Source organism: Rhinolophus hipposideros (genome assembly GCF_964194185.1).
Source record: "Rhinolophus hipposideros genome assembly, chromosome: 15".
NCBI lineage: Eukaryota > Metazoa > Chordata > Mammalia > Chiroptera > Rhinolophidae > Rhinolophus > Rhinolophus hipposideros.
In genome coordinates, this window is record NC_138061.1 from 64311566 (window position 1) to 64324963 (window position 13398).

At 38.5% G+C, this 13398-nt stretch overlaps 1 protein-coding gene across 1 annotated transcript in view; it reads right to left on the reverse strand.

Moving 5' to 3' along the window:
• Positions 1–5248: 5248 nt before the first annotated feature.
• ERCC6 (ERCC excision repair 6, chromatin remodeling factor) overlaps positions 5249–13398 on the reverse strand; it is a 76550-nt gene continuing 68400 nt past the window's right edge. Inside the window, exons 17-21 of the mRNA XM_081075068.1 lie at positions 12542–12687; positions 11764–12456; positions 10055–10259; positions 9323–9398; positions 5249–7971 (exon numbers count right to left, since the gene is read on the reverse strand). Of these exons, the coding sequence (XP_080931194.1) occupies positions 7552–7971; positions 9323–9398; positions 10055–10259; positions 11764–12456; positions 12542–12687 (1540 nt within the window). The 3' untranslated portion in view covers positions 5249–7551. The remainder of the gene's footprint in view (positions 7972–9322; positions 9399–10054; positions 10260–11763; positions 12457–12541; positions 12688–13398) is intronic.

A 13398-nucleotide genomic window follows, 5' to 3' on the forward strand; every position in this document is an offset into this window, starting at 1 on the left:
CCACCCCCAAGGAGAACTGTGTACCTATTAAATAGTCACTTTGCATCCACTCCCCAACACCCAGCCTCTGGTAATTTTCAATCTACTTTCTGTCTCTATAGATTTGTCTGTTCTGGACATTTCTTACAAATGGAACCATACAATATGTGGTCTTTTGTCTCTGGTTTCTGTCAGAGCAAAGTATTTTTGAGGTTCATCGATGTTGTGGTGTGCATCAGTACTCCATGCCTTTTCATGGCTGAGTAATATTCCACCGTATACATATAGCACATTTGTTTATCCATTCATCTGCCAGTGGACACTTCAGTTGTTTTTACCTTTTGGCTAGTGTGGATAGTGCTATGAACATGGGTGTACAAATATGTCAAGAATCTGCTTTCAATTCTTTTGGATATATACCCAACAGTGGAATTGCTGGATCATATGGTAATTCTATTTTCAACTTTTTTTGGAAATTGCCATACTGCTTTCCATAGTGGCAGTATCATTTTACATTCCCATCAACAGGGCACAAGGGTTCCAGTTTCTCCACATTCTTGCTAATGCTTGTTTTCTTTTTCTTTTCTTTTTTTTTTTGATAATGGTTATCCTAATGGGTGTGAGGTGATACTTGTACTTTTCATTTGCATTTCCCTAGTGATGTTAAATAGCATTTTGTGTGCTTATTGGCCATTTGGGAAAAAATGTCTATTCAATTTCTTTGCCCATTTTTTAGTTTTTTGGTTGTTGTTTTTGAGTTTTAGGAGTTCTCTATATGTTCTGAATATTGATCCCTTATCAGATATCTGATTTACAATGTATTCTCCCATTCTGTGGGTTGCCTTTTTATTCTGTTGGTAGTGTCTTTGAAGCACACATTTAAATTTTTTCATGTACAATGTCTTTTTCTTGTCACCTGTGCCTTTGGTGTCAGATCCAAGAAATCATTGCCAAATCCAGTGTCATAAAACTTTTTGTCCTATGTTTTCTTCTAAGAGTTGTATTGTTTTAGGCCATGCTTCTATCCTGTTACGTTTACTGAGGTTTGTTCTATGGCTTAGCATACAATCTATCCTGAAGACTGTTCCATGTGTACTTGGGAAGAATGTAGTCTCTAATTGTTGAGTGGGATGTTCTATAGGTTAGGTTCAGTGGCTTATCGTGTCGGTCACATCTTCTATTTCATTGTTATCTTCTACCTAGTTGTTCTATCCATTATTGAAGATCTGGTATTGAAGTCTACAACTACTATTATTTCTCCCTTCGTTTCTGCCAGTTTTCGCTCCATTTGTTTTGGTGCTGTTTTTCATGTTATGTAGGTGCACACCATTATAAAATGTCCCTCTTTATCTCTACTAACATTTTGAAGTCTATTTTGTCTGATATTAATATAACACTTCACCTTTCCTGTGGTTGCTGTTTGCAAATCTTTCTCCATTCTTTTTATGTTGTTGAATCTAGTGTGTGCATCTGAAAACAACAGAAGACTTGGATCTTTTTTTAATCCAACCTGACTTTTGATTGGAGTTTAATTCATTCACATTACCGATATAGTTGGGTTTATACCTGCCCCTTTATTTTTTGTTCTCTCCATGTCTCATGACTTTTTTGTTCTTCTTGTCCTCCTTCAGTTTTCTTTCACACTGAAGGAATACTTTCTAATGTAGTTTTTTCATTATTTTATCCGCTATTTTTTGTTATTTTCTTAGTTGTTGCTCTAGGGTTTACCATATACCTCTTACCAGAATCTATTACAGATTTATACTAGTTTACCCCCAATGATGTATAGAAACACTCCTATATAGTTCTATTGCCTTTTCCCTGTTTTTTGAGATATTACAGTGATACACATTAGTGTTACAAATCCAACATTACACTTATATTACTTTATCATTTGTCATTTCATTAGCTCATTACAGCTTTGCTCCCACCAATCTCCTTTGAGCTGTTATTGGCAAATGTTACACGTTACATTTCTGTATGTATACAGGCCCTGCAATACATTATGTATGTATGATTTTATACTACTGCTTTTGGAATCAGTTTAGAGGAGAAAAACATGCATTTATAGTGTTGTCTATAATGACATGTTTACTACAAAATCTTTTACTAAAGCTCTCTGTTTATGCGGGTTTGCTTTACTATCTGAAGTCACTCACTTTCAGCCTGAAGAACTTCCTTTAGTATGTCATTAGATCTGCTAGTAACAAATTTTATTTTTATCTCAGAAAGTCTTTTTATTTCTCAGAAAGGTGAAATCTTCATTTTTGAATGACACCTTTGATACAGGATTCTTGGTTGTGTTTGTTTTCTTTGAGCGCTTTCAGTGTTATCCTTACCTTCCAGCCTCCATCATTTCTTCTGAGAACTATTAATCTTGTTGAAGTTCCCTTGTAAATGATGCACAATTTTTCCCTTTCTACTTTCAAGACATTTTGGTTTTGATTTCAGCATTTTTACTATGATGTATCTATGCCCCTTTGCATTTGTCCTGCTTGGAGTTCATTAAGCTTCACGGATCGTTTTCAATACATGTGGGAAGTTTTCAGCCATTGTTTGAATATTTTTTTCTTCTACTTTTTGCTCCTCTCTTTCTGGTACTCCCATTATGCATACATTGGTGCACTTAATGGTGTATCACATTTCTCTGAGGTTTTGTACATTTTTCTTCAGTCTTTTTTCCTCTCTTCTTTGGATAGCATAATCTCTATCAATCTATCTGCTAGTTGGCTGAATCTTTCTCCTGCTGTTTCAAATCCATTGCTGAGCCTGTCTAGTGAACTTTTGTCACTACACTTTTCAACTCCATGAATTTAGCTCCTGGACCCTGAAGCTGGAGAGGATGACAAATGCTGGTGGCATGCCCCTCCCAGTGAGGTATTGTATCCCTTGATTGGGGACTGAGGGAGGGAACCCCATTTTCTTGGCTAAACACACTGGATTACAGCATCAGTCATCACACTGAGATGTAGAGTGAGGAGAGGAATGGATTTAGATCAAAAGTCCCAGACTCTAACTGTTCCTACCAAGATTTAGTATATTTCCTTGACTAAATGTCTCTTCATTTGCAGTGTGCCCTTAAGACTATTTCTGGAAACGAATTTTTGTTTTTGGAGGGGGGGTTGTTGTGCAGAACCTTATAAAATGTAAATGAAAGACATAATGGAATTATGTCTTTGTAATAAATATGTATTATAAGTGGAGTGATATGCCCTATTCATAGATGACAAGCTCAGTATTACAATGTTTCCCAAGCAATCTGCACAGTCATTACAATTTTGAAAACAACAAAATCCAAGTATGACAAGGTGATCCCAAAATTTATATGGAACAAAGGTACAAGAACTAGTGTACTTTTGAAAGATGAGGGGAATCATTCTATCTCATATGACAGCCAATTATAAAGCTACATTGATTAAAACAGTGGGTTACTGGCAAAGTTAGGTAAGTGGACCTATTTAATATAACAGAGCCCAGGAACAATTCTACAATTACATGGAAATTGGATATAATGATAGAGGTGGCTTTACAAATCAGGAGGAAAAGGATGAGCTATTTTTTTAAAAGGCACTAGGAAAATCAACTATCCATATAGAATTTACAAGAGAATTTATGAGAATATAATCATGACTTCAGGTTATTAAAGGAGCTCTTAAATAAGTAAAACATTGATAGGCTGAATTTTACTATATTTAAATTTCAAACTTCTGTATAATAAATGCCATCATAAACAAAGTAGATACATGGATATTCTAATTCCTCAGATTTGTTATGTAAAATTAAAGATACCCAACCAAAACTAAAAACCTATAAAATACCTAGGAATAAGCCTAATATGAAATATGTAAGATCTTTATGAATGAAGTTATTAAAATTTTATACAAGAATATAAAATATTTTAATAAAAAAGAGGCCTATCATAATACTAATGGGAAAAATTACATTAATTATAAAGAAGTCTATTATCCTCAAATTAATGTATAAACTAATGCAATCTCAATCAAAAGAGCAACACAATTTTAATGGAACTTAATAAGCTGATAAGCTAAGATTCACCTGGAACAGAAAATGTACAAGAATAAGACAATGAAGAAGGAAAACACAAACAGCAAAACACAGTACAAAGTCAAATGACAGTGACCTCTGTAGTTGGTAGAACAGACATCTAGATCCATTGTTCAGAAAGAGGCAACTTAGCATATGATCAACTTGGCATTTCAAAGAAGTGGAAAAAAGAATGGATTATTGAATAATAGTTGGGACATGTGCCTTTTCATTTTTGTTTGGGGGGTGGAGCCCTAAAATATAAATAACCAATAGTAAAACTAAGCAAATATGACATGAACAGGCAACACACAACAGAGGATCTACAAATGACCAAAAACATAAAGTGTTTGGTTTTAAAAGTCATCAGGGAAATTTAAGTTATAACAAGATACTTTCAACCACTGATTGGTTAAAAAAAAAAAAAAAAACTCCCAAGATACTACCTACTGTTGGCAAGGGTGTGGAAAATGGGTCTTTTATGGTGTGAATTGAAGGAAAGTTTCATTATAGCCATTAAAATTAAAAATCCACATAATTTTTAATCCAGCAATTATGAAGGTAGAGTTACAATTGCAGGAATGAAAAGATAACATGCATATAACATTAAGTGAAAAGTTAGTTGCAAAACAATGACATAATCCCACTTATGTAAATCCTACATATAAAACAAAGCTAGCTACTTTAAAAGACTCCAAAAGACACTGGTTTAAACAAGTCAGGAATTTATTTTGCTCTTAGTAGATGAAAAGAAAGCAGTTCAAGGTTGGCAGGCCAACTTCTCCATTCTTAGCACAGCTTCTGTCCATCCCATGTCTCTGCTCCAGCTCCCACTGGCCTCTCAGCCAGCAAAAAAGGGGAATGACAGGAAGACAGCACACCGACTCCTTAGCTAAGGGCCTAACCTGGAAGTTCACGCATGTCCACTGCCTGGTCATGTGGCCACAGTGAACGATGAGGGAGGCTGAGAAGGAGAGTCTAGCTGAGCAGCCACGTGTTCATATAAAATGTGGAAATCCTGTCTGCAAAAGGAGGAGAAAAATGAACATTACAGCAGCAGTCTCTGCTACAGATACATGTGAATGCATGGAAAATAGCTGGGACGAATACTCACCAAATCTAGTACTTACTTCTGGAATAGGCGCAAAACTGGGGGGAGGCAGAACAGTGACTAAAAATTTTAAAATTTTAGTCTATTTATGTATTAACTGAATTACAAAAAATTCACATTTTAAGATCCTTTATTTGTAGCTTGATAAATATGCTAAACTCATTAAATCTACTGACACTGTACAAAGCTTTTAAGGTTCCAAAAATTAGATTTTATCTAAATGGACAAGGTACTCTACATTATTAAAACCATTACACTTAGACATCTTTCTTTAAGTCACCCCCCACACACACACACTCAACCCCTCACCGGACGAATGATGACAATGTTTACAGACAACCACACCGAGACACACGCAGGGCAGTGACCTACCCACGGTCACAGCTTGCCAGTGGCAGGCTGAGCAAGAACTGGAGTGAGGACCACCTTGCTTTTACTGCATCATAGCTTTTGATGGCATTTGCTGCTTGACGAGAAGCTCTGTACAGTTTAGACTTCAGACAATATAATATAATGCCCAAACACTTGACAGCTGTGACCTGTATCAGTACTACAATCTGAACAAGGGGGACACAATCTCTTACAGGCTAATGATTACAAAAATAAAAATGAAAAAAGGACTTCCCAGAAACAAAATAGTCATGAGTTCGACTCCCTTCTGAGACTAAGTACTCAAGTTTAGAATTCGCTGAGCTGTTTAAAAATCCCTTCTATGACTTCTAGATAATGATGGCAAAATGAGGAAAATAATAGTTATCTTCCTCTTCTAATATCTAACAAACCACTCTAAAAACAGAAAAAAAGGAAAAAAAGAAAAAGCCAGAATCTGAAAAAAAAAAAAAAAAAAAGAAAAAGCAGGAGAAAACCCTGGTGGTAATCACGACTCCAACTCTGACTTCTCCTGCCAAAGGGGAAGGATCCTTGGCCCAAGCGATTGAACACAATCTCAGGATGGAAAGGTAAAGCCCAAGTCGTCCAACCAGAGCTGCGTGCTGTCCAGCAGAGGCTCTCCCCAACCCCCAGCCCAGACCCCTTCTCTCTGGGTCCTGGGGAAGAGCATAAAGATCTGGAGGCAGCTGCCCAATTTCAGCAGGAGCAAGAGGTAACAAATGGCATGGGAAGAAGGCAAGAATAACATGGAAAAATCAAAGACAGGACAAAGAGCAAGCCAGAGAAAACAAATCCAAGAAACAAACTGCATGCACTGTGACAGGTCTAGAAAAAATGTAAGGAATACAATAAATGTAAGAAAACAAGACTTCAGAACTGAGATCTTAAGTGAGAAGGAAACAGGAAAAACAGGGCTCAGAAAAATTGATAATCAAAACACTACCATCACCAAACGATAAATACATAAATAACAGAAACAGAACAGATGCAACTGAACACCAAACTTCTTAAACAGGAGTCATAGTGAATGCAAACAAAAAAGAGAGATGGAAACAATAGGACAGAAGATAATACAGAAGGAGAACAGCACTGCCTAATATGAAGCAATCAGCACCCTTAGGAAAGCAAACCATGAATAAAATAAAAAATGCTCAAAGTTACCTCCCAGCATAGAAGCAGAGAGTGCTGGAATAGTGGTCACGGGGTGGGAATGATGGCAATCTGGATGGTCGTGTGTGTGTGTGTGTGTGTGTGTGTGTGTGTGTGTGTGGTTTTATCTATACTTTTGGTTCTGCTTGTGTTTTTTTTTGTTCTTTAAGATAACACATTTCATTTTCCTAAAACCAAGTCACTGTAGGGGGGAAAACGATACCCTTTGCTTAAAGTAAAGCCAGTGTAAACTGAGTACATTACAACTTCTGGCAAACACATCTTATCATTTATTACCAAGCTATTTCACGCTTTCCTAACATAAATACCTCCCAATGTAACAGTACCTTAAAAGACTGTTGAAAAGCAATTAATAATACGATTTAAAAGATAACAAATCTGAGCTTTTTGGGGTGGCAAATGATAAATTTAAACATTTAAAGAAGCTATCTAGCAAAAATAATGCTGTTCTCAGATACTGATGAACTAATTTATTGAACAAGTCTGACTGAATGTAAGACGTGTTAGCACCAATAAAAATAATTTTTGAGCTTTCTGGTCTATAAACTGCTACATGAGCAGCAATGTGTTCCAACAGCATCTTTTGGCAAAAGGAACAAATGTGTTCCAAGGATTAACTGTTAGGCCCCCGATTTTATAACATAATTCACAGTACCAAAAAAAAAATTAATCCAAGTCTTTCTAAAACTTTTAAGTTTCAAAAAATTTCTTCTTCCTTAAAGTTTTAATTATGAGGTAGATTATCATTCAAAGTAAATATCAAATGTAGCCAACCTGTGGACAAACATAATTATTAAGCACAGGTTAATAATCAGAAATGTCCGTTAAAAAGTCAATTAACACTTTAGAAGTGCTGATCAGCAGTACTCCGGCTTGAGCTTCCAAATCCCTTCACCACCAGAAGTTCTGTGAAAAGTGCACAGACTTCTCAGTAGCTCTCGAAAGACACAAGACTGTGAAGCTGACAACCTGCACTCAAACTCCTGCAGGATCTCCCGCGTGCTGGCCTGGCCGTCCACCTGGGCCTGAAAAGCAATGAAGTTTCTCATCTCTACCAGAAGGGCGTCGTGCTCCGTGGTGGTGGACAGGGGGACAGAGGCCTGACCCTGCACACTTTCATTTTCCAATCGCTCCGGCAAGATTAGGTGGTTTCGAGCTCTCATTTTAGCCAACAGTGAGGATGAGGGGAGGGCCCCGGATGCCGACTCTGGATCTTCCACTCCTCCACTAAAATGCTCCGCAACGTTCTCTTTTCCATCTTTTTTCATGGCGCCATCCTGAAGAAAGAAGACCACTGCACTGATATGCTTAAATTCTAGTTTTCAGTCCCACTTGGTTCCTCAGAGGCTCTGAAGCCCAGAAAACAACACATGTGGCCAGGGCGGTGAAGTAGATGGGAAAGAATGAGACGGGTCTAAGAGAGGGCAGGAGGACAATCAAGCGTCTAAATGCAGCTGCCACTAAAGAATATGTCCTTAAAAAACCCCAAAACTCCACTATTCACTTGGTCACCTTCTGAGTGACATGAATGGAGGAGAGCGGATGCGTGGGGACCAGGCTTCCAGAGACAGCATCTAGGAAATGGTCTCCAGGAGGCACGAGCTCAGGGGCCTTTTCTTGCCCTTCCTCTTAAATTTACCGTGACCTGGGCAGGCACTGTGGGATAAGGAATGAAGTCACAGCTGTACTTTTTCTTCTTCACCTTTCAATCTTTTTACTCTTTTCCACATCATACCTCATGTGCGTTTCCTTAAAACAACAAAGGTTCTCTATTCCTGAATGTATTCAGGAATATGTGTAATCTGAAATTGGAGTCTGCACCTGGAGTTTTCACATTTTATCAGTAACATCATCCTAACCCAGAAAAGACCAAACAAGAGATACAGAAGGAGCCTGAGCTGGCAGTCACGGCCAGTGACAGGACAGACTGAGATGGTACAACGCTCCAGGAGCCAGTGAACTGCAACCAGTCAAGACGACTTTCCAGACCTGTGTTCCAGAGGGTAGTGGTCTTTGGAGCTGGCACTTCACCTCCGGAAAGGGCAGGCTGTGTGGGCAGCAACTCGTTACGTGTCACCTATCCCTGTGCTAACTTTCTGAGGGTAACATGGAGAGTCTGCTACCCTGTTCCCCGAAAATAAGACCTAAGCAGACCATCAGCTCTAATGCATCTTTTGGAGCAAAAATCAGTATAAAACCGGTATTATTATATTATATTAATTATATTATATTATATATTATATTAATTATATTATACTATATTATATTATACTATACTATACTATATTAGGCCCGGTCTTATATTATGTTATATAGAACCCGATCTTATAGTAAAATAAGACCGGGTCTTGTATTAATTTTTGCTCCAAAAGACGCATTAGAGCTGATTGTCTGGCTAGGTCTTATTTTCGGGGAAACACAGTACAGAACTTGCTTGGGTAAAAGACTTCCTTTCATGAAGTTAGTTGCCCTTTAGATTCAAAGGAAAGCGCATGGGAAACCAGAGCGCACAACACAATAGGTGTCATCACGCTGGCGACTTTCCTCACATTGGAATCGGGTTAAGTTTTTATGGTGATTCCACCCAAGGAGCCTCACCCAGGAGAAGAGGACAGGCCATCACATTACCTGACATTTCTCCTTTGGCGATGTCGAAGGCTGCTGTCCAGAGAAGCTAGAATTCCTTTTCTGACCAAATCTACTCCTAAATAAGAAAAAGAATCACAGTAGGTAAGTGTTTGTTTTGTGATTAAGAGATGAAAATGCCTTTTCAACAACTAAACTCTTCCTGGAAAACTTTTCTGCTGCATGGTTCTTCTTTCGTAGCCATGATACTTCTGTTCTATCCCCTTCGATTCCTCTATTTTACTCTCCAGGGAAGTAACTGCTGCATCTTGCATAAGAACCATTCCCTATCCTTGTTCAACATGACCTGGAAACTACCCTCAAATCCCAGGTGGGAAAACCCTCCTAAAAGAGTACACTGTTAGCATTCAATAATTTCTGACTGTTACTAGACCACAGCATTCCTTCAGTAATTACTGATTATTGAAAACTGGCTAATCGTCTTATTCAAGTTTAATCGTGATGCTGCATCTCTTACTATTTTTAACATCTTTTAAAATAAAACAGATCACTTCTTCAAAAAATCAGCTTTAGAAAGCGGGGGTGGGGTGGGGGGGTGGGTGAAAGTGAGTAAGAGGTAAGATTACAAATGTTTCCCAAGTCAGGCAAGTGGGCCGGCCCAATCCCTCCCTAATACGGTCTACTGCTGCAGATAAACAGGTGGCCACGCGCACCCGGACTTTATACCCAGCCTGGAGCACAGGCCTGTTCACAGGGGGGCGGGGCATCTCTTACTTCATTCCTGCAGGTGCACCAGAAAGCCCCCTGCGGCCAGTCCACGTGGGCACCCCAGACTCTGCTCCCAAGCACCGCTGACGAGACAGTCTGAGCGCTTTCAGGGCTTCCTGGGCCACGCGGCTCGCCTCCGCCTCCACGAGCACGTAATCGGGACTGGCTCCATCCATGATGGCGTCGTGCTTCATGACACTGTGCACACCAACTAGCAAGAAGGCAACAATAAGTGTGTTATTTATTTCAGATCGGACACAATCATCTTTTCTTCTGTATAGTCTAGCATGTTGTGGGTGGACAAAACAAATGACTATTTTTAGCTGCTACTTACCGACGGACCACCATGACCCAGGAACTTACATACGTTGTTGCTATTTACCTTCATCGCCACCTGATGAGGTAGAGACTATTACTACCCGTTTTACAATAATTGAAGCATAAATGCTTTGATCACAACTTCAACATAACCTTTTCCCTACTATCTGGATACTTCGAAAGCCTTAAATAAATTCTTTATTGAAGGGAAAAATCTAAACTAGAGTTATAGAATTTCTAAAAAATGACCATGAAAACACTATATAGCAGAAGAATTTAATGCAGTTATCAGTGGAAAATTCTTAGCCTTAAATACTTGTATCAATAAACACGAAAGAATAAAAATAAATGAACTAAATTTCCAAGTCAAAAAGTTTTATAAAAATAAAGCCAAAAAAAAACCAAACATTCACCAAAATACAAAATAAAAGCACAAGGAAAAAAGTAATCAAGATAAAAGCAAAAAATTAATGAGGTAGAGAATAATCACGGATCTAATTAGTAAATCAAAATCCTGGTTTATTAAAAACAAAAGTCAAAAAACAAAACATTAGCTTAACTTGATCAAGAAAAAAGGGGGAAAAATACAAAATCAGAATTGACAAGGGAGAAATTATCTTGAAACAGAAGCAAATTAAAAAAAGAATTATTACAAGAAGTATTTCCTATGCTTCTATGCCAATAAATTTGAAAACTAGACAACACAGATAATTTCCAAAACAGGAAAACAGACCAGTAAGTGTAGGAAAAAACAGAGAAAGTTAATAATAAACTATTTTACATGAAAGCATCAAGCCCAGATGGTTTCTTTCTGGAATGCCATACATAAATCTGCCTTGAACAGAGACCGATAAGCAGCAATCTTTTGGAAGTCGAGGCCATCACACAGTGAACACAATGACTGCCAACGACTGAATAACATGACTCTCCCCGGGATGACTAACCGTACAGGAGCACCTGTCCTCCAGGGTCCCCTGCAATCGTTGAGTCTGCTTTCCTAATTTTTCTGCCTTGAAATTAGCTATCAGCTTTTCTGCTTCCAGAATGCCCACGCCTGGCCATACCCCTGCCTCTGTCCCCATGATGTTACTTGTTCTCCTGTGGTTGGAAAACCAGATCAGTACAGGACGTATAGAAACTTTCTACTAACATTCAGGTAGGACAAACCCATTTAAAGCATCACACCCCTCCTGCATATGGTGATAAGTACTATTGTTCTCCAAAGTTTCAAATTCTTCTAGGTCTTCAAAAAAGAGGGGTGAATATGATTTTCAAAAATGTCAATTACCCATTTCAAATTGGAATTTTAGAAGAATCCTTCCAGTTGAGAGCCCACACTGCACTGTCAGTAAAGTCTGCTCCTAGCACACCTGTGGCAAAGTCAGCAAAAGGGTTACCTGATTTTTTGAAAAGCTTTTCCAAAACATAATCATCATTGTTCTGTTCCTTGTTCTCACTCTCGTTTTCATTTTCTTGCTTCTGGTACTGCTTTTTCTTCACCAGGTGTGGGATTCGAGTTCCTTCAAACTTGGCGTCTCGTCGACGCTTAGAGTTCTTAGGCTTTTGCTTTGGCCTCAGATGTTTCTCCTGGGTCTCTTCTTCCGCCACACTGTGTTTTGTTTTTGACTTGTGCTTATAAAAGTTATTTTCAATTTGTTCATTTTCCCAAAGGGGTTCTGTTTGAACTTGGCAGCTTTCTCTTTGATCAGAAAAACCTTTCTTTTCATCAATGCTTTCCTCACCAGATGTCCTGTACATTTTGCTGATTCTTGGAGAATCTGAGCACTCCCCATTTCCACTCAGCACTGGTGAGTTCTCTTGTCTAGACACAAGATGCGTCTCTTCGTCAAGTCTAACACTGCTAACTGGAGAACTGGGTGTTGGAGTGGCATCTCTCAAAGAGTCACCTTTATTAGAAGTTACTGCATTTACGTCAGCTCCTATAGCTGTAGATTTCTCTTCAGACGATGTGGCATCATTTGCATATGCATTAGAATCAGGGAATACTGGAACACTATGGTCTGTTCCAAAGGCTGGTTGAAGTTTCCTTTTTAAATGGCGTTTGGGTGTCTGAACATCTGAACCAGTTCCTACAAAAGGGAAAAACACACTAATGTTACACTACATGATTCTTACATAATTTACTCCTTTAAGTTAAATTATTTTATGTAATACCTGCAAAAATAGCACTTGTTTCAGTGCTCTGGGATGCATCAGGGCTGGTCAGAGTAAACAGCTCATAAAGATCATTGGACTTGAAAAATCGCCTTTGCTTTGGATCTTTTAGCACTCTGTTAGTCAAAAACTGCTTGAAGATTTGTCTAAAAGATAAAAATTAAACTGGTATGAAATAATATTTAGCTCTACCTCAAAATTCTAATTATAAAACAATGTAAGAGAGAGATGATAACCAGGGCTCTACGGATATCTAACGAATCCCCAACACTTCTTAGAAAACTGCAATGCAGGAAGTACATAAAACATCCCAGGTTTTACAGAATTTAAGTTAGAAATAATACCTTACGAGGTGTGATAAAACAACACGGTGAACGTTTAAATTAAAAATTATTACAGTAAGACACATTGCCATTAATCCCCCTCAAAATACTCCCCCCTAGCTTCAAACACACTTATCCCATTGTTCTTGTCACTTTCTGAAGCAGTTCTGGAAGTCCTCTTTCGTGAGTGTCTTTAGTTGCGCTGTCATGGCTGCCTCGATGTCCTGAATCATTTTGAGTTTGGGGAAGAGCCAGAAGTCTTATGGTACCAGATCTGGTGAATAAGATGGATCAGGACACATCGTAATACTTTTATTTCACAGAAATTGCCAGAAGCAATGTGTGACATGGAGCATTATCATGATGATGATTTACGGCACACTTCAAAACACACCTTCTCTCAACTGTAGCTCACACCCAGCTGACTGCACCGAACAAGTTGAAACTTGTCCCGCACTGTTACTAAGGTTCAATGAGCCACTTCCCATATTGAAGATCCTGCCTTTCTTTTGAATGGCACTTGGCAGCAGGATT